Source organism: Puma concolor, chromosome C1 (genome assembly GCF_028749965.1).
Source record: "Puma concolor isolate L17-30 chromosome C1, mPumCon1.1.hap2, whole genome shotgun sequence".
NCBI lineage: Eukaryota > Metazoa > Chordata > Mammalia > Carnivora > Felidae > Puma > Puma concolor.
In genome coordinates this window covers 100,776,188-100,801,305 of record NC_141674.1, presented here as the reverse complement: position 1 = coordinate 100,801,305, position 25,118 = coordinate 100,776,188, and the positions used below count along the sequence as shown (strand labels likewise).

Here is a 25,118-nt window from a genome sequence, read left to right as displayed (position 1 = left end):
GGCCCAAGGCGAGCTCAGTCCTCAGTGACAAGCTCAGCGCCCTCGTCCTTCCGACCTCAGCCTTTCTGAGTTCCCTCGGCATGAATCTCCCTCGAGAGACCCCACTGGTGGTGACGGGCCTCTGTCTGAGCACGGCCTGCCCCCAGCGATAAGGACTCCAGCCTCCCAGCGTCCTGAGAGAGCCCAGTCACTTTGAGCTGTTCCAGTCCCTTTCTTCTTTGAAGATTAAATCTCCATGCCCAGTGCTCCCTTCCAGCATCAGGAGGAAAAGACATGTGCTGAGCACAAGCCCTGAAGCGGGGGCCTGGGAAGCTTTCCCCTGTCGCCCGCTCACCGGGTCAAGGCCTGGAAAGCAACCCTGCGTGCATGGCCTCCCCGCCTGGCTGGGTGCGGGCAGCCTGTGTGCCTGCAGGGACTTCTGCCCAGCAGCGCTGTTTCCTCATACCTGAGCCGCCCGGGCCGCACGCACCACTCCCGGCCTGAGCACACTATTTAAGGCCGGCGCGCTAGAGCCTGCTGTGAGTCACGGCACCGGGAGGGCGGCGGCAGCTCCACGCACCCGGCTCCCTAAACGCACGGGAAGGGGCGCTCCCCCGGCCATGGCCTCCCTGGGGCAGACCATCTTCTGGAGGTAGTGTGCTCTTCTCCTTCCTTCCTGGTGAAGGGGACAGGGGTGAGGTGTCTGGGGAGTGCTGACGACAACTGGGCTGTCCCACGGGACTCCACCTATACCCTTATCTGCTCCAGCACTGGGCTGGCGGGAGCCTAACTGGACTTGACTTAACATCACGCCCCAGCCACTCAGGGCACCCATTCGGGGTGAGGCTGGTTTTCTGCCATGGAGGGCCGGGCCCCCCGCCAGGGCAGCTCTGGATCAAGGCTTGTATGCATCGGGCCGAGAGCTCCACGGAGACATCAAGGCTCTTGTGGGGCACCGAGCAGGGCTGTGTGGGGCTGTTTGCTGGGATGGCAGGGAGTCAGTGACTGATGCTGGATGGGATGTGAAGGTGCTATATACGCTATCTGGTCCCCAGGATGAGGCAGGCGAGCGTGCTGTGACCCTTCTCTGTGGGCGTGACTTCCCAGTACTGCTGAGTAAACCACACCAACACCCCTCCTCCACTCCCAGCTGCAGGATGGGGTCCCTAGTTGTCATGGGGGTTCCCAGGAGACGAGACCCGAGATGCTGCTGCTGAGAAAGCAGGCCTTTGCTAAGGCCTGGGTCTGACCATCCTGGGGACTGGGGCAGAGTAGGGAAGGAGAAAGAAAGAAAGAAAGAAAGAAAGAAAGAAAGAAAGAAAGAAAGAAAGAAAGAAAGAAAGAAAGAAAGAAAGAAAGAAAGAAAGAAAGAAAGAAAGAAAGAAAGAAAGAAAGAAAGAAAGAAAGAAAGAAAGAAAGAAAGAAAGAAAGAAAAAAGAAAGAAAGAAAGAAAGGAAAGAAGGAAGGAAGGAAGGAAGGAAGGAAGGAAGGAAGGAAGGAAGGAAGAAAAGGGGAGGGGCACCTGGGTGGGTCAGTCAGTTAAGCCTCCCACTTGAGCTCAGGTCATGAAGTCAGTTAAGCATCCCACTTCAGCTCAAGTCATGATCTCATGGCTCATGGGTTTGAGTCCGGCGTAGGGCTCTGTGCTGACAGCTCAGAGCCTGGAGCCTGCTTCGAATTCTGTGTCTCCCTCTTTCTCTGCCCCTTCTGCACTTGCACTCTGTCTCTGTCTTGCTCTCCCACTCAAAAATAAATAAACATTAAAAAGTTTTTTTAATTGAAAGAAAGAGTAGGGAGGCATGAGAGGGAAGTAGAAAATGCAGTAGGCACGTAGAGCTGACAGGATGGAAGGCCCAGAGCTGAGAGGAGGAACAGGGTTCACGAGGAAAAAAGAAAGCCCACCCCTCACATTTCCTCCTCTCACTCAGCTACCTCTAGTTGCCTCTTTTTCCCTCAGAACGTCACTTCCCTTTCTGGAAAGAAAGAGCTGGAAAGTGAAGGATGGGTTTTCCTGAAAGGGTTGATGATTCTATGTCCATCATAACTCACGATGGTGTTTAGGAAGATGGGAAGACTGGTACACGAGGACTCTAGGGGTCGTTGGAGAGACCAATCCTCTGATTTCTAGGTGTTTTTTTTTTTAGAGAAAGGAAAAGGAGGGAGGGAGAGAGGAAAGGAAAGCTCAAATTAACAAGGAAGTTTGTGAAGAGGCTGAGAGAATGTTACTTCCCAGCGGCAGCCTAGAAAATTCTTTCCCTTAGGGGTGTCTGGGTGGCTCAGTTGGTTGGGCGGTTGAGCATCCAACTTCGGCTCAGGTCATGATCTCACTGCTCATGAGTTCAAGCCCCGCGTTGGGGTCTGTGCTGACAGCTTGGAGCTTGGAGCCTGGAGCCTGCTTCGGAGTCTGTGTCTCCTCCTCTCTCTGCCTCTCCCTTGCTCGCACTCTGTGTCTCTGTCTCTGTCTCTCTCAATAATAAATAAACATTGTAAAAAATTTAGGAAAGAAAAAAAGAAAATTCTTTCCTTTAAAAAAAAATGATAGCTCCCTCACTTGGGTCCTTCTGGAGTAGCCAGTCCTGCAGTGGGGGGGGGGGGGGGGGGGGTTGGGGGGTGGGCTCTGTGTGGTCAACAAGGCTGTCAGACAGCACTCACCTCCCCATGCCTTACTCCCAGGGGAAGGAGCAGGTAGTGGAGAGCTTCCCTTCAGGCTTTTCTGCCCTGCAAGAATGTCCCAGGAAGCACCTACATCAGAGGAACTGGTGTTTTGCCAGCACCTTCTATCTCCACGCCCTGGGCTAGGTGCCTTACAGAAGTCCTTTAATCCTCATCTGAGCCTGTGAGAGTTCATTATCACCTCAGAGAAGTTCAGCCATGTGCTCAAGGCGACACAGTATGCAGGAGGCAGGGCAGCATTTAAATCCACTCTACCTAACTCTGAACCCCAAGCTGTCTCCTCTGGGCCGTGCTTGACCCCACTCCACCCTCCCCTCAGACTCGCCTCGCCTTGCCTGTCCCAGCTCTCCCTCCTCCACCCCCATTCCTCCGTTCTGGTTCCATAGATGTGAAACACTCCTCTAGCAACAAGTGGGTCTGTTGTTCCAAGGATGGATGTGTGGGCTTTCTAATAATACATTACAACCAGCCTGACTGGTTCTGCTGGAGGATTAGCAGGAGGTGGGTGTTCAAAATGCATGTTCCCCCACCCTTTAGAGACCCAAGGGAATCAACAGAGGCTCCTCTTGTTGGCCCCAGCATGCCTCATTAGCTATTCATGCTCTGCAATTGCAAAGGCCATGACAAGTCACAAGAGCAGATCTTTTGTGTCAGGAGGCCACCAGGAAGAGGACCAGTGGGCAGGCTCAGTGGGAAGCAGGGGCTGGAGGACTCATCCCACCCTTGGCCCTAATGAACCCTCTTTCTTTGCCATAATTTTCTTAATTCATAACAATTCCTTTTATTGAGGTGATCATGACCGTCGGTGATGTGGGTGAGCGTAAGAGAGGGCCTGCCAACCTCCGCAGACCCGGTGGATTTCTCTCTTAAATAATTACCAGGGAGCTTAATACCTTCAAATCTCACGCTCAAAAATGGATGCCACTCAGGGATGGAATACCAATATGCAGTTTCTGCTGAACCTGACCTTGGTCTATTTCAGTGCTGTGTGATCAGAATTTTCCTCCCCTCCTCCCATTGTAGCTGACAGTGGGCACAGCATTTGCCCATGGAGCATTTGTGCAGTACCTGCTAGGAGTTCAAGGGTAGAAAGGTCATGGCCCCTGCTCAAAGGGGTTATGTTATGGTCAATAACATTAACTCAATACCTTCTGTGTGCATCAGACTAGGCACTGGGTCAAAGGCGGCTAAGACATTGATGATATTGTAGCCTAATGGAGAAGAAAGACTCCCAAACAGATAATTCCAGTATGCTGTTCATAAGCCATGAGACAATAAGGCAGTGTGCAACAGCAGCATTTCCTTAATCTGAGGCCTTAGGGAAGGTCTCCTGAACCAGGTGATGGCTGGGCCAAGCCTTGAAGGATGAGTTAGTGTGATCCTGGTGAAGAAGGGTGGGAAGGACACTCTGTGCAGAGGAAAAAATAGAATAGAATAGAATAGAATAGAATAGAATGCAATGCAATACAATACAATAGAACTCATGAACCAGCTACTCTCCTCTCATCATCAGAGTAAGAAGCATGAGGCAGGAGGTACTGGGATGAAGCAGGAGAGGCAGGGCCAGGTCATGGTGGGTCTTATCTGTCAGGCTCAAAGTTTGTTGTTGTGACGAGAAGCCAATGAAGGCTCTCAAGCAGGGGGAATCATGGTGGTTTTCATCTTGGGTGGGTTATTCCAGAGGCAGCATAGAGGATGGATATGAGGGCAGTGAGCCTGAAGGCCAGGAGAAACTGGGGAAACCATTGCTGTCAGAAGTATAAGGGATAACGAAGACCTGAAGTGGAGAATGATGGCTGGGATCTGGAGGGGAAAATCAATTCCAGACACATTTAGAACTTAAAATCAGTAATATATGAAAAATGAATGGAGGGGCAGGTAGGGTGGTACAGAGTAGGAGTAGATGAGGCAAAGGGCGGAGCCGGGCATGAGCCCCACGTTTCTGGATCGCACAGAGTGAGTTGGAGAAGAGCGAGGAGAGATGAGAGTTGTTTCACTCTGGTACATGTTGAATTTGAGGGCCCCCTGGAACCTCCAGTTGGAGATGCTCAACTGGCAGCGGAAAGCATGAAACTGGGAGAAGTGAGGTCTGGAGATAGCAGTTGGAGAGCAGTTGAGGGAATGGTCACCTGGGATTCCTTCTGAGGAGAACACGTAGAGAGAGAGAGAGGGCAAGGAGCCAGCTAAAGAAGTGAGCTAAAGAAAACTAACTTTTATGGGTGGGCAAAGGAAGATGAGTCAAAGAAAGAGCTGCGAGTACACAGTGGAAGAGGTAGGAAGAGACCAGGATGGACAAGTCTCAGGGATGTCAACAGAGCAAAGTTTCATAGAGGTCCTGGGGCTGGAAGCGGTGTCATTCAGGCTCAGTAAAGTCTGGCACTGACAGAGAGATCCAATCCAGATAAAAATATGGCCTATGCAGCATTTAAGTGAAACTCACATGGCTTTGCCCAGAAAATGAAGAGGGCAGGCTTCCAAGTAGATCCTGCATGCAGATGAGGTCAAGCAGGGGCAGGGACCCTCTGAGTCAAGCCTGAAGAAGGGCTCTGAGTGTGCACGGTCAGCAGAGAACATCAGATTGCTATGACACCTGGTAGCTCTCTTTCCAGAAAGCAGAGACACAACTGTAGCAGAAGTGAGGCCCAGTTGGCACAGATTTCAAATTGTTATTCCACTTTCCTCCCCACCATCCTTCTTTCCCTCCCTCCCTCCCTTCTTTCCTTCCTTCTTTTTCCCTAGATTCTTCATCTGTCCTATTCTGACTCTTCTATCTGAAGTCAACTCTTTGGAGCCTCTAAGACTGGGGGAAATCACCAGCAACCAGAGTGACGAAGACATGTCCAAGGAAGGAAGTTACTGGGTGGAGAAGTAGCAGGAATCTTTTTACCAGAAGAAGGCACATGAAACAGAAAATAAGGGAAACCAGAACAAAAGCAGCTCAAGGGGCTTCGCTCTGGAGGCTTCGTTTCCCACTGTCCCTGAGTTTTCAAGCTGGTGGCTGGCTCAGACCTACCAGACCTTAGTGGCCAGGGAAAACAGCGCTTGGCAACACAATGAAAGTTCGCCTGATGAGAAAATCATGAAAGGTCTGGCTTGGGGAGGATCTCAGCACAGGCCATGCTGACACTTGAAACCCCACTGAGATAGGAGATCTGCCCAACTTTCAGACCCTCTGAACCTACAAAACCTAAGGTTTGGGGGCCTTCAGGGCCCATCCCCGTGGACAGGACAGGAAGTTAGAAAATAAGATAAACTGCACATCAGAAGAAAGACTTAAACAGGTGGCACCTGTGTTGCTGCCCCTGTCTTTCCATTCAGCTCACAAGGCGTTTCCACCTCAAAGTCTTCCTGGATCTTTCTAGCTGCTGTTAACTGCCCCTTTTATGTTTGCGGTTGCCCATGTTGATGAATTTCTGTTCCTGGCGCCCATCTGTCTCCCTCAGTAGGGTTTTAGCCCCTCGAGGGTCTGGCCTTCACCTTGTTCACTGTTGCGTGGGGGCTCCACCATGTGTGACACCATGGCTGCACAGCGGGGCTCTGGAATCAGACTGCCTGGATTCAAATCCTCCCGCCACCTTGAACACTTCTTTTCTGTGAGCCTCAATTTCCCTCGTTCTAAAACGGGGTGACAGTAGTACCTAACTCCTAGTGCCATGTGGATGACACGTGATGATTATGTGCCTGGCACATCCTAAGAACTCTATAAATGTTAGCTATTGCTAGTTAGTTGCCACTCTACAATGCTCGGTCCGTGACCGGCTCTCCATAAGAACTTGTTAACCTCAACTCCGTGACGCCACTGGCTGTCCCATCCCTTAAATAGGTGTTCTAGGGAGACTACACTTGGATAAATTGCCACTGGGGTCTCTTAAAGACAGTTAACTCTAACAACACTCTGGAGAATATTCAGTTTTCTAGAATCTTGTTTTGAAAAAAAAAAAAAAATCCAGCCCACCTCACTTTGTTGTCTATGAGTCTGACACGTAATCCTTCTCTCAACCTGAGGATGACTACGGTTTAGAATATATGTCTGGCTTTCCCAGTATCAAGCATGAAAGCAGACAAGGTGAGTTGGGAGACCCTTGGGTATACAAGCTCAGCATCTACATCTTCCTGACGAGGCACTGTTGACATCAGGAGCCACAACCTTCAGGGAGCAGTTGGAGCTATGGAGATCTGACCAAGCACTAAGTAATGGTTAATTAGCTAACCCACCCCACAGTCCTGATTATCTCCATTTCAAAGATGCCAGTGTTGAGGCAAGAAGATTTGCTCAGTGTCCCCCAGCCAGCCAATGGCAGGAACCAGCTAGTTCCCACTTAGACCTCTATGCCGACTGTTACTAGGAAAGTGTCTTTCTACTCAGCTCTGCCTCATCTTGCGCGACTTAAAAAACCCCAGCTCCTCACTGGCAAAACTCACATCCTCAGGGGCAAGTGACTGCCGGGATTCTTAACCACCAAGGAAGGAGCTTCCTCCAAACAGGCAGGAGCCTGTGGACTGTTGGCCCCTGGTTTGCGTTGTTTTGAGTAGCTGCTCTAGGTGAGTGAGCTCAGGAGGAAGAAGTGACTGAAACTCAGTGAGAATTACATACTCTCAGAGCTTGACAATTCAGACGGTACACCCCCTCGTTTTATTGCTAAGCTAATAAATTGTGCAACTTGCCCATGGGTCATGCAGTTTTTAAAACATGGGTACAACAATAAGCTTATATTGTCCAGTGTCCCTAGCTGAAAACTGCGTTGGACCCCAGCCAGCCACAACTGACCAAACAGCAAGGTCCCTAGACCTGAGAGACCAAAGCTTCCTCCATATTTACCTTTGACATAGGAAGACGTGGAGATAAATGTTGGTACTGGAATTCGTCTGACCTGTGTTCGTATTCCAGCCCTCCACTCCCTCGCTGGGGGACCTCAAGTATGTTACTTAACCTCTCTGTGTCTTCACTTCCTCCTCGGTAAATTGGGATTCATAACAGAAGCTATGTCACAGAGTTGTTGTCAAGACCAAATGAGTTAATGCACGTGAAAGTTTCCAAGCAGCACCTTGTTTGGGTTAACGGTTGGGTGTATGAGTTATCTCAGTTATTCCCTCCCACTGTTTTCACAGAATAACTAAGTGATTTGGAGATAGGGAGCCGAATGGCAAGTCCCACAGTGGCAGCTGGGTTTAAGGGACCTCAGTGTCTGAATTGTTCTAGGATTTCAGTCAACTGGAAACACTTTCTTTTCTAGTCCCTGTTCTGTGAGATCCGGGAAAAATCCGTGGCCGCCTGAGGTGGCAACATACCCCATGATACTCAGGGTTCAGTCTCCTGACGGCAGAGGTGACATCACCTGGGCCTGTTAGAAATGCAAATTATCACACACAACCCCCCCTTACCAATCCCCCAGACCTACTGAATCCCAACCTGGGGGTGAGGCCCAGCAATGTGTTGTGGTTTTTTTTTTCATTTTTTCAAGTGTTTATTTTTGAGAGAGAAGCAGGGAAGGGGCAGAGAGAGAGGGAGACACAGATACCCGAAGCAGGCTCCGGGCTCCAAGCTGTCAGCACAGAGCCCGACACAGGGCTCGAACTCATGAACTGCGAGATCATGACCCTCAGAACCAAAGTCAGACGCTTAACCGACTGAGCCACCCAGACGCCCTGCAATGTGTTTTAATAAGCCATCCAGGTGATGCCGACGTGAGCTCAAGTTCCAGAAGCTCTGTATTAGCGTTCTCTCTGGACTCCTTGGTTCCTCAGGGAAACCACAAGGATTTCATCTGGACAGAGATAAATTTCACCTGGGCTCATTTATCATTCCACATTTCTCCTTAAGAAATGTTCTAAAGAGGGACAGGTGGGCCTTGATGAAAACAAAGGGAAAAACATGAAGTTTCTGCAGGTAAGAAACCCAGGTTATATTTCTCTTTATATTAGCTTTCCGCAATCCCAAACCATCTGCCTGGAACGTTTCAGATTTACTAGCCCATCACTTCCAAATGTATTCCTACTGCTCCCAGCACAGCAGTAATGGGGGAAAGGGCAGACGGTTTCCCCTCTTTCTTTTCCTGCAGGTTTAGAATGAAAAATTTCATACACTAAAAACCATGAAAGATTTGAGAAAGGGAGAGAGCATCCATAAAATTTAAAGTATTGAATTGTCTCTTTTAGCTTCCTATGGCCTCCTCATTGTGCTCTCTTCCACCCCCGCCTGAAATGGCCATTTCATACCTCTCTTCTCTTCAATCCTCTTGTAAGCCCTCCCCTCCCCAGTCTCAGATGATTATCTTGCTTTATCCTTCACTAAGAAAATAGGAGGCAGCAGACAGGTATCCTTTATCTTTTCACTCCCAAAACTACCTGCTACACCCATCCGCGTCCTTTTTCTCTGCTCTCGCCTGCTCGAGAACACCTCCGCCAGCCAACATCCTCGGTCTCCCCTCTGCTCCTCTGTCATCCCTGTCCCCATCAGCCCATTGCTATCTTAAAGGGAAAAACCCTCTCTCGCCTCACAGACTCTCCAGCTCTCACCCCACGTCTCTTTTCCCTGCTCAGCAAACTTGTCGAAAGAGCTGTCTGGGGTTGCTGATGAGATCTGCGGCATCAGAGAGGGAGTATGATGTGGTTCCTAGCGCAGACTGGAGCCAGGCTGCCTGCGTGCAATCCCAGCTCTGCCACCTTCCAGCCATGTGGCCTTGGGCGGGTTCTTGGTCCTCCCGGTACCTGGGCCCTGCATCTGTAACATGAGGATGATACTAGAATCTGCATAATAAGACTGTGAGAATTATGTGAATGAAATCACATAAAGCGCTTAGCAGATCCTTACTGCAGAACACAGCTTTGTCCCCACTATTCCAAGGTATTGCTCCTGTCCCTGCCAAACCTGATGTTGACCTCTCTGTATTCATCTTACTTTCACAGCGGCATTCAACACAGATGTCCCACTACCTACTTCATGATTTCTTCTCTTGGTTTCCATGGTACTACACTCTCCTGATTCCCCAAACCCCACCCCTGCTTCCCACCCTCCTTCCCCTGTGGCACTGGTATGGTCTCCTGGGGTTACCTCTGCCTCTCCAAGCCTGGGCCTAGTCTGAGGGTAGCCATCCCTCTGCTGCCCCCCCCCCCCCCCACAACTGGAAACCACCAGGATCTTCCTCCGGGAAGCCTGCCTCCGGTATGAGGACTTCCATTCATTTTCTATATTTAAAAAAAAAAACTTTTTTTAACATTTATTTATTTTTGAGAGACAGAGCACAAGTGGGGGAGGGGCAGAGAGAGAGGGAGACACAGAATCCGAAGCAGGCTCCAGGCTCTGAGCTGTCAGCACAGAGCCCGATGCGGGGCTCGAACCCACGAACCGTGAGATCATGACCTGAGCCGAAGTCAGATGCTTAACCCACTGAGCCACCCAGGTGCCCCCATGTCCTATATTTGATGATTGGCTCTACTCTGCTAAAAAGTCTTAGGGCCCAGGAACAAAATATAATGGCATAGGGACAATTATCCTTTAAAGGGGCTGGCATAAGCTTCAGGGTTGGGATGAAGTCCCATAAGGATGGTAGGGTAAGTTGTGTACTAGAAAGTGCTATATAGGAGGATGGCCATATTGGGCCACGCTTCCCGGAAACAGCCCTAACGCCTGTCAGAATCCCCCCATCTGTCTTCTCACTCCACTGGACCATCATCTGGTCACATCTGAGCATCATGGGGTCCAAGCAACATGCTTGATTCAAGCCCCTAATAATCTCTGTATTTAAGTACCTAAGACCGTGGTTCCCCAAATGAGTCTAAAGGGCACTGACGCTGCAACAAAATTTTTCCTGGAAGAGTCCTGCAGTCAAGCAAGTTTGGAAGTGCTGAATATTATTAGGTTGGACCATGTGAAATTGCCAATGTTCAATGGCTTTTGCCCTATGGAAATGGCAATTTCAAATGGTTCATCCTGTGTTCCTCTGGGACATTCACTTAGGCGTATTAGCATCTTCACGTCCTAACGGTAGAGAAATCTGTTTGATTGCGGTTGACCCAAGGTTATGAAAATGTAATCCTTTTTAAAATAATACTTATTAATAAACACCAGACACACTTTGGGAAACTATGGGCCAGGGTAATTGAGAACGGCAGTCATGAATAGAAAAAAAGTGCAAGAAGGTGGGAGTGTGCAAGCAGCAGCCAGGCCTGAGCAAAAGCACGGGAGAAAAAGAGCAGGATGGGGTTTTCCTTCCAGGGAATGCCTGCCCGTCTTTGAAAGCCGAAGTCATATTTTTTCAGATATTCCCCTTATACAGTCAAGCTCTTCCTTGATGAACCTTCTTCCAAATAAGCTTTTTTTGTAACTGACTTCTGCCCTTCTCTCCCTCCTAAAGGGTGGGGAGGATCCATGAGGTGACATCAATGGCTCATGCCATATTCCTCAAATGACAGATACTAAATAAACATGGGTATTATTTTGACTGCCCTCTCATTATTATAATTATTAATTAGTTCATCGTTTCCGGGTATTATCATCATCCCAGTTCATAGGTGTTCATCTAATCTGCTTACACCAGTGAGGTGAGTTAAGCACATCTGGATGCAGAGAAGAGACTCAGCCCTGGCTGCCGGTGCCTCAGGGAGCATCTCACACATGCTCTATAAAGAACGTGGGCACATAGCCAATGTGAGTTTGTTGTTCTCCAGGCACTGGAGCCAAATGTCCATGACAGACAATGAAATTGTTGGATGGGGTAGATTCAGGTAGAGTAGAGTGAGACAGGGGCTTGGCCAGGACTAGATCCCCGGTGCTTCCACTGCCCCCCACACCATGCCACTGTCTGGAATTCTTCCCATGAGAGAGCCTCTAACAGGCTTCTCTGTCATTCATATGCTACCTAACGGCCACCTGTGACTGACCCTCTGTGGAGGGACTAGGTATTTTGACATCAGTCAGCCCCTCTGGTCACCTAGCAGGTGTTAGGCATTGGTAGGCACTATCTAAGACTCTCTGGGAAGTAGAAGATGAGAGTTGAAGGATAGGGTGTTGCTTTCTTAGGACAGCATAGCGTTAATCAAAGTTGTGAATCGTGGCTTGCTGGGACTAACGACATTGAATGGTCCCCTGACAGTTTTGTGTCCTGTGGTGGAAGACAACTGTCTAGAGTGAGCATCCTTACAAAGGAAATCCCTAACCTGTCAGGGGCATGGCTACAAACATTCAATTGCCAGGAAGGGTAACAACAAGCCTTTTTGATTTCTCATGATATAAGTGAAAACAAAGCCTTTGACCTAGGCTTGCCCAAAGAGCACACACGGATAAGCCTTGAACAGGCCACATCATCTTGCAGGCCCTCATATCTCTTTTGTCTTCTCCCCATAAAAGTCAAATAGTCTTACAAGCATTCAGAGAGCTCTGAGAGCAACGGGAAGGGGTGTGGGCATTGCTACTTCTCTCCTGCTTCGTGGTAGATTGGAAGAGGGTGGGATTTGGAAGCTGGGGGTCCTGACTTGACTTCCCTTTCCAAATTTATATTGGGTAATCTTATGCCAGTCACTTGCTTAATTTCTCCTGTTAAGTAATGACAATAAATGGACCTCCCAAAACTGCCCTAAGGCATCTCTTGCATTGCTTGACATGTCTACATCTTTAATTGAGAAGCTGTCTCACCCATTTGAAGAAGAGAATTAAAAAAAAAAAACACACACACAAAACCCATACACCATGAACTTTAAAACAAGCAGAAGGTCAGAGGTGCCTGGGTGGCTCAGTCAGTTAAGCCTGCAATTTCAGCTCAGGTCATGATCTCACGGTCCGTGAGTTCAAGCCCTGCATCGGACTCTGCACAGACGGCACAGAGCTTGCGTGGGATTCTCTCTCTCTTCTCTCTGCCTCTCCCGCACTTGCTCTCTCTCTCTCTTTCTCTCTCTCTCTCTCTCTCAGATAAATAAATAAACTAAAAAAAAAAAAAAAAACAGGCAGAAGGATTAAAAGCAATGGTCATACATGTCCTATTGTCCATTTCCCTTTGGGTCCAGCTTCAAAGAGTCTGTGCATATCAGGAATGTAGCCCCACGTTCTGGATCTCTCAGACAGCAACTTATGTCAATTCTAGTGTTGGCCTTCTACTGGGATCACCCTATGAGAAGCCCCACAACCTTTAATCATGGCCTCCAAATTTGGGTTCTTCCTGTGTATCAATACAGTTCCACAAGCTCCACATACATTATTGATGAATTTAACAAATAGTTATTTGATCATCTACTTTGTACCTGGCAACAGAGATCCTAGGATTATAGTCGTGTATCAGGAGACGGATAAGTAAACACACAGTTATGAGAGAGTAAGCAAAGTGCCACTGCAGGCCACTTTCAGAATGCTTTGGAATCAACTTCTAACCCAGCGTTGATGGTAGTGATTATGGTGCATGGTCAGAGAGACTTTTTGAAGGAGGTGGCTGCTGAGTGGGAATTAGCAAAGCAAGGAGAAGTGGAAAGAACATCCAGGCGAAGTGCAAGGCCTACGAGGTGATGCAAGATGGGAAGACAAGGGGGAAGGCAGAGCAGGGAACAGAGTGGCATCTGGAGAGATCAGCATGAGCTGGATTTAACCTCAACAACTGGAGATGTTGGGTTTTATCCTCCCACTTTCCAGCTGAGTAAATTAAGGCTTGAGAGTGCTAGGAGAAAGTGAAGGTGGATACTTGGGGGGAAGATTAGAAGACGTGCAAAATGAGCAGATGAGATCAAGTCACTTTTGAGAATGATTTTCAAATGAATGTGGAGAAATGATGAAGTCAGGAAGCCATTGGTTAATGGCAGGACTCTGTGAGGCCCATTACTTACACTTTCTGCAAGGGATCATAAATTTCACTGCTTATCCATTGTCACAACTGTTGAATATAATATATACAAAGGGAATTGAGAATAGAGTGTAGATCTATCTGCCTCCAAAGTCTATACCCTTTCCTAGTTTAGAAAGAAATTTATTTTATTTTAATACTAAGATTAGGTGGTTGGAGGAGCTAGGGAAGTTGGGGTGGCCCGCTGGTGGCAAGTTGGACCTCATGAGGCCAATCCCTTTAGGTCCAAGAGCTTGATGGCTGTACTCTGTCAAGAGCTCTGGAGTCCAGCTCCCCAGGAGCCTCTGTGTAAAACCCTAAATGCCACTGCCTTTCTTTAAAAGCCCTTAGAAGTAAAACTCTAAGTGTTAGCAAAAAGGGATATTGGTATAAGAAGGAGGTGTTTTGATTTTGCAAACCTATAAGCTTCTTGGCTCTCTTGAGGTACCAGAAGGACCTTTTCCTTAAAGAGGTCCCCCCAAACTTCTTAACCATGCTCAAACTCTAAGAGAAGACTAAAATTTCGAAAGTGTTGTGGTACCTGGCTGGCTCAGTCAGTGGAGCACACGACTCTTGATCTTGGGGTTGTGGGTTCAAGCCCCACATTGGGTTTAGAGACTACTTAAAAATAAAATCTTTAAAAGGAAAAAAAACCCACAAACAAATCCCAAAACTTTGAAAGCTTTTGACCATGACAAAAACTGAAAAAAAAGATAAATCTGGCTGTTTTCTCATATTTCCAGGTTGACATTTTCTCATAGGCAAATTCCTAGATCAACAAAATGCTCAACTTAGCAAAGAGGTAATTATAGTTTCCCTAATACTGACCCCAACATCTTCCATTTATTCTAATAAAGATGTAAATGCTAATTTTCAGAGGCAGAAAAAATGGGGACTGTAAGAGAATGTTTGATATGTGTGAAGGATCCTGCTACCTTCCCTGTTTCCTACCCTTAAGGCAAGTACAATTGTAGAAAAGTGAGTTGCAGGATGGTGGGCTTTCATTGGCATTCCCAAAAGGTGTCAAACTATGAAGGAAGGGTTTTTCATTTTTCTGAAAATTCTGGGGGCTCCTGGTGCTGCCCAGCTGGGCTTCCTAGAGCTGAGGCTGTTCTTGAACCATCATGCAGGGCAGCTGTGAACAGCCTATTGTGTTATGAAGAACATGTCTGCTCACATAAAGGAAGGCAGACCGGTTATGTATAACTTCTAGCACATGTTCGCTGGGTCCTGGCTCTGCCTCTGAAAGTGCAACAGCTGACCCAGGAAACTGTTGGAACTGCTTCCTGAGAGCATCACTTTGAAAGATGCCTGCTCGCCCACCATCTAAAAAACAGGTCAAACCTAAAGAAATTAGTGTTTTCTCTTGCAAAATGTGTTTCCCTTATTTGTTCTACAAGTGTAATGTGGGATTAGTGTGGAAACTTTGGAAAATGCAGAAAAGCACAAAAGAAAAAAATTATCAAAATCTCTATCATCCCTAACCGAGGGATACCCACCGTTATTATGTCCTTCCAGTCTTTTTTCTTGGTATCTATGTTTAATAAGTGACACCCTACAGTGCATATTATTTTAGAAACTACTTTCTACATATTGGTTTTGTGAACATTTTTCATATAGATAAATATTCTTGGGAAGTGTGATTCTTTACCACTGCATAGTACTGCCTCTATAATGAACCCTAATTCTCTCGTTCACTTCTCTGTTCTTGGACATGTGGGTGCTTTCAATGATTTGCCCACAATTACTATGCTAATTTTAACCAACACTATAGTTACTATCCTTGGAAATCCATCCCGTTGGGGTTTTTTAAATTTTTTTTTAAATTTTTATTTATTTTTGAGAGAGAGAGAGAGACAGAGCACAAGCAGGGGAGGTGCAGAGAGAGAGGGAAGCACAGAAGCTGAAGCAGGCTCCAGGCTCTGAGCTGTCAGCACAGAGCCCAATGCCAGGCTCAAACTCACAAACTGTGAGATCATGACCTGAACTGAAATTGGATGCTTAACTGACTGAGCCACCCAGGGGCCCCTAACCAACCGTATAGTTACCATCCTTGGAAATGCATCTAAAGAACCTGTTGGTTCTTTATAATGAGTTCTTAGAATTACAGGATGGAAACTCACAAGGTACACCGTATGCCTTCTGATGCATGTGAAGACGCTGTCCCCCTTCTCCTCGCCCTAAAGTTTGCACCAACTCACACTCCTACCAGCCATCTAAACTTCCCAAAATAATAGTGTCTACATAGGCCTTTTCCAGGACCAGCACTAACCCTTTGCCACCGTTTTGAAAAAGAAAATGGCAATTTTTTTAATGTTTATTTATTTTTGAGAGAGAGAGAGAGAGAGAAGTAGAACGTGAGCAGGGGACGGGCAGAGAGAGAGGAAGATACAGAATCTGAAGCAGGCTCCAGGCTCTGAGCTGTCAGCACAGAGCCCGACGCGGGGCTCAAACTCACAAATTGCAAGATCATGACCTGAGCCAAAGTTGGACGCTGAACCGATTGAGTCAACCAGGTGCCCCGAAAATGGCAAATTTTATATCTCATGTTCCCACATTTCCCTGTTGTTGAGGCTTTCTTTTTCATGTCTTAGTTTCCTTCTTAATTTCTCATCCAACCCTACTCTCGGTAAAGTCACTAATATACTCATTTACACTCAGGCACACTAGACAGTGATTAATGAGATAAAATATTATACTATACATTTTAATCAGTAACAAAACCAAAGGGCTAAATTTCTTATAGGGTTTCATTTTATTATCAAGCTAAAGATGGGAGGGACCGTGGCGTGGAGAAAGCCCAAGAGGTAGTAAAACAGAGGGTCAGTTGTCCGCCATACTCCTACTAGAGCTGCCCTCTGCGAGTCTCTTATATGGACAGAGAAAACAATGGAATATTCACAGGCTATTCCTTCTCTACCCAACCCCTCAGGAGAATCTTGGTGTTTTCTGCTAAGTCTCCCCACCCTCCAGCTCATAATTATGAATTCAGTGGAGTAAGCCACACAGGCAAAACTGATGAAGGTGGAAGAGAGAGGAGAGAGGATTTGCTGGTGAGAATAGATAGAAAGCTACGAGGGAGAAGAGACCAGGGAGTAGACCTCAGAGAGAGTTTTGGGGAATTTCAAGAAGGGAAAGTTTGAGGGGCGCCTGGGTGGCTCAGTCGGTTGAGCGTCCGACTTCAGCTCAGGTCACGATCTCGCGGTCCGTGAGTTCGAGGCCCGCGTCGCGCTCTGGGCTGATGGCTCAGAGCCTGGAGCCTGTTTCCGATTCTGTGTCTCCCTCTCTCTCTGCCCCTCGCCCATTCATGCTCTGTCTCTCTCTGTCTCAAAAAAAATAAATAAACATTAAAGAAGGAAAGTTTGGGAAGCCAATAGAAAGGATAGAAGTTGCAAAAGAGGGTGTCTTTCTTCTTCTTTTTTTTTTTAAGAAGTTTTGCCATGCACTGTCCATGTAATGCCTTTTGATGTTTTCCTACATGTCCAATGGTTTCAGTGAAGCTTTTCCATTGGGTCAGTATTTCTTTGTGACATTGTCAAAAACTGGACCACAAGATATCTGGGCTTTATATAGATTATAATAAGATCCTCTCCCTCGAGCTAGACAATATTTATGGATAATAATTAAGAGCTGATTTCTAAATGCATGTTTATATTTAGCTGTTAATTTTAATTATTCATGTAAAATCTTTTATTTAAGGAGAGATAACCCTGAAATAAAAATATGGACCGCCATTCCATCGGGCTGCCTCGTGGACATGTTTTGGTTCAGTAGAAGAAGGATACGTTCCAAAATTAGATCAGCTCAGTTCGGTATTTATCGAATGCCTAGGATTAGTCAGGCACTATGTCTGACACTCAGGGGAATAAATGTGACTGATACATTGATTCAGCATGACCAGCAGGTTAATAATTTATAATCAAAGCGCAATTTTATTTTTATCTCTCTCTGCCATTTGAAGTGCATTCAAATAGTAGGGAAATGCATGACAAACCTTTTTTTTTTTTTTTAATTCAAGTTAGTTAACACACAGTGCAGTCTTGGCTTTAGGAGTAGAACCCAGTGATTCATCTTTTACGTATGACACCCAGTGCTCATCCCAACACGTGCCTTGCTCAATGCCCATCACCCATCTAGCCCATCCCCTCACCCAACACCCCACCAGCAACCCTCAGCTTGTTCTCTGTATTTAAGAGTCTCTTATGGTTTGCCCCCCTCTCTGTTTTTATCTTATTTTCCTTTCTCTTCTCCTATGCTATCTGTTTTGTTTCTCAAATTCCACATATGAGTGAAATCATAGGATATCTGTCTTTCTCTGACGGGCTTATTTCACTTAGCATGATACCCTCTAGTTCCATCCAAACCTTCTGAAAGCTGTCATGAAAACTTGGCCTCTCCTTCAGATGGCTGATGCCTCCTTGGCCCCTAGTTCACGGCAGGCGCACTTCTCACATGACTCTCAGCGCTCAGGTGTCCTCTCCCACGTATTGCTTGTGGTGAGGACTCAAAGCTCTAGGGTATCAGGCCCACCGGACAAACTCACATCTTCCTTGCCTCGTGAAAGGGTAATGACCCCCAAATTCAGCTCTGTGTTCCGTCTCCCCCAACCTGAACCCCTGTCTCTGTATCACTCACTGAGTTGTTCTAGACCACATTAAATCCCTGAAGTATGATTTCGGTTCTAGTGGGTGTTTCACTGCTGCACCCCAACTTTGTGCTTTGTGCATTGGGGAGGAGTTACAGCCTCAGAAATTACCTCACGCAACTTCTCTCCCTACACTGAGCCCCTTTTAAATCCTTCACCTGGTTGAGGCGGCTAAGATTTCTGGAAGTGGTTGTCAAAGATCCCCTTTTAAAAATCTGCATAGTGCTGTGGTATCTTGCTTTGGTATGCAGCGTCTACCGTATCTTGGAGCCTCAGCTGAAACGTTAAACTTAACATCCAATTACACGCACACAAAAAGATACACTGCCCGTTACTGAGAAGTTTAGAGGAGACCAAAGGAGACACAAGTGTATAAACAGATCATTTATACACTTGATATATATGAAGGGATGGGCATCGTGATAGAAACATGTACCAGGGACAATGAGGACACCGAGATAACTTCTGATACACATTGCCACCGTTTTCCCTCAAGCACCATCCAGAGTTAGGCCGTACACAAAAGAATGAGGAGGCTGTCTGGCTTACAAGTGAGCTCAAAGAATGTGGTGTCTTCCTGGGAACTTCATGCTTCAGCACAAAGGCCACGGAGTTGCCCCCTAGTTACTCCAGTACCTGGAGAAATGATAACATTACACATTTGGGGTAACACCGTATAATTGGTTAAAGTGGATAGGGGAAGGATCCTTTCTTAAGGGTTTGAAAGGAGGCCCAGAAATCTTGGCAGCCACATCTAAAAATAGTAATCCTCTCTGAATCTGCCTGGAGGCATTGTAGAGATAGGACCGGTTGGGGGGCCAGCGCCACTCAGATGCGTCTCCTTGCTGCTCTCGGCTCCATGGTATCAGTGCCCATATAGAAGACATCTGCACGAACACAGCCCCAGATTTTGGGGGTAGAGAGGGAATAGAAGGGGCCCTGTCCACTGAAGCTACCTTCTCCTACCTTCTCTGCATTTTATCCACCATCCAATTCTCTCTCTCCCTTTGCAATAAATAGCTCATTGCACTTTCCCAGCCCCCACCTCCCACCCAAACACGACTTTACAAAACTGTAAGGAAAATACTGAACACGTCTAAGAATGAGCCTGCTCCGCTCGTGGTGCTAAGGCAAGAGGAAAAGGGAGCTGTGATCTGTTAGGGTCTCAACTGCAGTTTACGCTGCTGAGCCCTGGGCCCTAGAGACGTCCTCTCCAACTGTCCGAACAGGTGCAATCCACTCTCCACGCCACGAGAACCCTGCCCTGGCTACAAGTCCACAGGCCTGTTGTAGCTTTAGTGATTTTACCCATTGCACGTCCCAGCCATTGGAATAGCCCAGGAATTCAAGCAGTCAGGAATGGAAACTACCTCTTTCAGAACTCTCACACCCACCCAATCCCATTTCCCATTTTTAGAAAGATCGCTCTTGTAACCAGAGACCATTTCAGAGCAACGAAGCAGCATTTCATGCCCAGGGTATCCCCCACCCTGTTAGATTGTGACTCGTATGGCAGGCCGTGGCGACGTCCTCTGGGAGACCATGGTAGCAAGGAAACTGGCCAGAGGGAGATAGTTCCAGCATCCCCAGTCATTCCTACCTCTTGTCTTCTGGGCACCCCCATCTGTGTTGCCACATCCCGTGGTCACCCTGGGTTTCTCAACTCTGTGGCCGCTGGAATGGTCACATTTGACTGCAATGTGAGACACTGTTTCTGTCCTCGGTTTGGGTAAGATATGCCTAGAAAGAGCGGAGAAACTAAGAAACCATTGTAAATATGAACCCAACAAAACTAGTTTCTGATCCTGACTTCTGAAATCTAAGTCAAGGTCGATGTGGCTGGTGCAGCTTTAGGGGCACTGGAATTATCCTTTGTATCCAGGCTAGTGAGAAACGAAGCCCATCCATTTCTAGACCAAGGGAAAACCGGGGACGCATTTCTCCCAGGCCTGGCAGGATTCTCAGTCCCTGACAGAATCTAAGTGTCTCCACAGGAGACCTTCCCCTCCTAGCTCCACCCTCCACCCCTTTGGCCTGGAAAACAGCACACTGTGTACCCACAGTCACCCTGGTTCTTCACATGGGCCTTAAAGGAAAGGGATGCAGCCTTTTTAGTGCATTTGCTACCTGCCAGGCACTGTTCTACAGGTGTTATATATATCATGAAGAAAGGCACCAAATGAAGAAGGTAGGTCCGACGTTGGCCTTCAAATATTTCTCCCTCCCATTCAGAGCATTAAAAAGATGGTAGTGGTGCCCCCTAATGCCTCACCGACCACCAGGTAATTCACGTACGAAAACCACTAAACTTTAAAACAAAAAAAAAGTATACACAAGTTAACATTAAAAACACTTCCTTCCAGTTTTCCTGATTGTAAAGTCCACTGAAACTTAACTTTGCTCTCTGGTCCCTTTGTGAGTGTTGGTCGGGGCTGGGAGGGACAGGTTGCCATTCCTGCTGGGCTAAGGCCATAAGGCCACGCTTCGTGGGCCTAATGAATAGCCCAGGGCTGCCCAAAAAAGCTTGCTTTGGCCCATCTCTTGAAGTTCTGATAGCTTGGACCCCTGGACAGCGAAGCTTTGTCTGTCACTTGTTTCTCTAACATGTTCAATATTGCCTGAAGCAAATTCTCTGGATGCCCATTAAGACTGATTCTACCCTGCTGTGAAGGTATAAATCTTACTTTTAAGTTTTTGGAGGCATCATCTAATAGTCTGTTGATTGTGCAGGAAGTGTTCACGTTGGGTACCATATTCCCTCCATGGCGTATCTGTGTCTGTGATACCTGCTGGGCACTCGAGCTATACTTCATACCTCGCATTTCCTTTTCTCTTAGGACTTTGAAGATACAATCCCATCATTTTTCTGGCATCCCTTGTTACTTTGGAAAGCAAGCTATTAGTTTGCCATTCCTTTCTAGGTAATTTGTCTTTTACCGCTTTTAAGATCTTTTCAGTCTTTGTTCATCAGTTGCGCTATGAAGTGTCTTGTAGTTTTCTTTTTACTTACCCTACTTGAGATACACTGGCCTTCCTGAATCTGAAAAATTGGGATCTTTCCTACATACTAAAAAATACTCGGTCTTTTTCTGTTTGGATAGTGCCCCTCTCTCATTCTCTACCTCTGATTAGATACATATTACATGTTCTCATTTTGGTCATGGTGTGTCCTACCCTCTTTTTTATATTTTTAAAACCTCTTTTGTTTCTATGGCTGGAAATTTATATTTTCATTCCCTGAAAATTTCCTTTTGGCTTAGAGGGGTGTGTATATTTTGTAAATCATCTGTGGAGAGAAATGACTAAAAGGACCCAAGGTGAATAAGTGATCAAGCACAGCTATTATCAGTTAATTCCAGGTTTGCTTCCTGACCCTGGCCAACTAGGTCTTCTACTTTTTTGAGCCCTCCAAAAAGCATTGTGCTAGAATTCATGGCACCAGCAAGATTTCATATGCTGTAATTTTTTAAAAGATTATTTTCCTTTAGAGAGGAATATAAATGATCATTTCTCCCATAAAAGGCGCCTCAAAAGTGAAGACTGTGTTAGTTTCCCTTAGTCTTTGATTTATCCATTAATTCAATAACTTTTAAGTACTATGTGCTAGATACTCTGAGGGATGCATTCTCTAAGGCGAAACATTTACTCAACAAACATTTATTAAATTCCTACCATGTTCTAAGACCTGGAAAAACAGCGTGAACAAAACACAGAGGCAAGAAACAGCCTGGGATCTTTAGAGGCCCAAATTCATTTAGAATAGATGAAACATGGAGGTAGGGGGCCAGAAAATGGAGCAAGAAATGGGATAAAGTATCCACAAGTTCAAAAAAATTTTTTTTAATATTTATTTATTTTTGAGAAAGAGAGAGAGAGCTTGAGTGGGGGAGGGCCAGAGAGAGAGAGGGCCAAGAAGATCCAAGCACTGTCAGCACAGAGCCCGACATGGGGCTCAAACTCACGAACCATGAGATCATGACCCGAACTGAAGTCAGACACTTACCTGACTGAGCCACCCAGGAGCCCCTAAACTATCCACACATTTATGTAAACTCTTCTTGAGCTTGTATTTGGTTTCAAGATTTTTTAAACTTTCAGAATTCATATACATTCTTTACTTTTTATGCTCAAATCAATATTTTATATTTAGATGTAAATCTTAAGCTGTTACTAAAATATGGTATCTGAATATGTAGAAGTCTAAACCAGAAGATAAAACAGAAATTTTGTGTTTCATTGTAGCCCTGTAGCCAACCAATCCCCGGGTTAGTGCCAAACCCCTGGGCCAGGCACAGGCTGGGATGGGGAGTTGGGGGTGGTACAGGAGAATACAGCGGAACCTTCTTGCATGTAGTACCAGGCTAGCAGGAATGCAGGAACCATGAATCTACAGGAGAGAGCTGAGGCCTGTGCCCTAGAAGTCAGGCTGGGCCAGAGGGAAATGACCATGCAGCAGACTCAGAAATCACAAGGAGGCCCTGGATTCAAGCCCAGCTCCAGGGCAGAAGCAGGGTGCAGATTCCAGGCTGGAAGGCCGGGGAAACTTTCTTGGTATCTGTTACAGACAAGCAAGTCCACAGAGTTGTGTAAGTCAAGGATGACCGTGGATCCTAGGACAGGGTGCGTATCCCCTACCGTCCTCAGTGTGAGCAGTCGAGGCCTGTCATGTACTGGACAGGGCAGCCCCAGGGTCTGTGGCTAAGGAGTGCGGCTCGATCCCTTAAGGGATGGGCCCGGCAGCCTAACTTCCACAAGTCCGTCCATCCTCCCAGGCTTCATACAGCCACACTTTCAGCCACACTTTCAGCCACACTTTCAGCACTGTATGTCCACATCTATGCAATGAGAATGTGGGTCCCAGCAGGTGAGGACTTGCCTGCCGTAGAGTCCTGGGTCAGACTTTTGGAAGACCGAACAGCATATCCCTATTGATTCCCAGGATACAGCGGTCTGCTTTTCATTGGGGAGATTTCCTGGTGTTACTGAAATAAAGAGTGAATGACAGAAGCCTTGGGGCATACAAATATGACATTGTATCCCATTTCAGAAGACAGAGGCGTCAGACCACCTAAGACAGGTATATGTGCTCAGGGAGAGAAAAGTTCTGAGGGTGACAGATAGACTTGTTCCCAGACTTATTAATGAATAAACAATGAACTGATCCCAGGGCTAGGCTTTCTGAGAGAAGACAGCCCAAGTTCTTCTCTGAATCTCTTCAGTGACAGTGTAGGTTTCCTGAAGGCAAGAAAGGGATGAAAAGTCACAACAGTTTTTGTGGCTTTAGGGTGTTGCAAAGTGATCTAGATTCTAGATCATTTGCTCTGTGGGCCACCCATGTGCCATCTGTGGGCCACCCATGGGGCCACCCATGAGGCCCAGATCACAGTGACCGATGGGGACAAAGGGTTGAGGGAAATGTACCTGCCCCAGAGGGAGACTGCCCTGTCCTACCCCATCAAACTTGCTAGTTCCCATGCCGGCCTCCCAGCCCCCATCCTAAACCCCAGTGCCTGACCCTCCTCCTCTCGCTCAGGCCCTGCCCTCTGAGGTTCCCCTTCCTACCTCATCCCCTTAAATCCACTAAGGAAAGAGAAAAGAGAGCACGCTCTGGGCTGGGCCTTCAGGAAAGGCGTCAGAGTCAAGGCAGAGCTCTTTGAGTGGGGCCTGCCTTTCACAGCCAGAGAGGGGTCAGAAGAATGTTACAGACGGAGGACAACAGGGGACAATGCACTCATCCGCTTGGTAAGGATTCACGGCTCCAGAAGGGGAGAAGGGTCACGTAGATACAATGGGCATTTTACAATGGTCTTAAATTCTAGACTCGATTTGAACTTTGATCTATAAGCAACGAGAAATCATTTACATTAGGAGACATAGGGGTGCCTGGGTGGCTCAGTCAGTTGAGCATCCGACTCTTGATTTCAGCCTAGGTCATGATCCCAGGGTTGTGGGATCAGGCCCCATGTCATTTCTGTGCTGAGTGTGGAGCCTGATTAAGATATTCTCTCTCTCTCTCTCTCTCTCTCTCTCTCTCTGCCCCTCCCAGCTTGTGTTCTCTCTCTAAAATATAAAAATAAAAATAATAAAATAATAATAATAATAATTGGGGGATACTGGGAAGGGATAGGAATAAGAATTAACATTTATAATTTAAAAACAAAAACCAGCATCTATACAAAGCCTAGTTTGTTTCTCTGACCCTTACAGCAATCCTGTAGAGGCAAAGTGTTGATGAGGACACAGGTAGAGGAAGAATTACAGGACTGCTCAATCATACAAGCCCCCTGCTCCCATCAAGTCTTCATTAGGAAAATAACGCCAGGTTCTCCACGGAGTTGGTGAGGGGAAAGATAGAGAGCACCTTCTCTTTGCATCATCCATTCCAGAAATGACCGTCATCCATACATCCATTCACTGTCACTGAGCAGTGCTCCAGCCCTCATCTGGACTGGGCTGGAGCAGGAGGGGTGAGGAAAGCAAGGTGATGTGGGACAAGGTGGGAAGGAGGCCGTGCATGATAGGAGAGCGGCCTGAAAAACAGGAGCCAATCATGTGAAGGACGTGCTTATTAGCGGCCAAACCTCACTCCAGGTGCTGTGCGCGCCCCTGGAAATCTCTCCCAAACTTTGGTTTGGAAGACTTATAATTAGGCTGTTTCAGTTCCGACCACACAGACTGCTCAGCGGCTGCCCAGCCCTTCCTACAGAGCAGACACTTCATGGGAGGTTCATAACCGGCGTGAAGTGTGTTTGTTATTAAACACAATGGGATCAGTTATACTGCTGAAGAAATCTTCTGGAAACGTTATTTCCTCTGCAGTGAGAATAAGGAAGAATGGGAGACACAGGTATGATTAGAAAAAAGACTAGCGATCAACCTGATATTGACTTTTGTCCGGCTCTGCTTGTGCCACTGGAGAACAGTGTGCACAAGGCTGATGAAATGCTAATGTGTGCTTCATGGGCAATCAGGGGACAGTTATAAATAGAGCAGGTTTAAGAATATAATGGGGCACCTGG

At 46.9% G+C, this 25,118-nt stretch overlaps 1 protein-coding gene across 2 annotated transcripts in view; it reads left to right on the top strand.

The window, feature by feature from the left end:
• The first annotated feature begins 511 nt into the window (after window positions 1-511).
• VTCN1 (V-set domain containing T cell activation inhibitor 1) overlaps window positions 512-25,118 on the top strand; it is a 64,064-nt gene continuing 39,457 nt past the window's right edge. For both annotated transcript variants that reach the window (XM_086717936.1, XM_086717937.1), the window contains exon 1: window positions 512-631. In XM_086717936.1, the coding sequence (XP_086574062.1) occupies window positions 600-631 (32 nt within the window). In that variant the 5' untranslated portion in view covers window positions 512-599. The remainder of the gene's footprint in view (window positions 632-25,118) is intronic.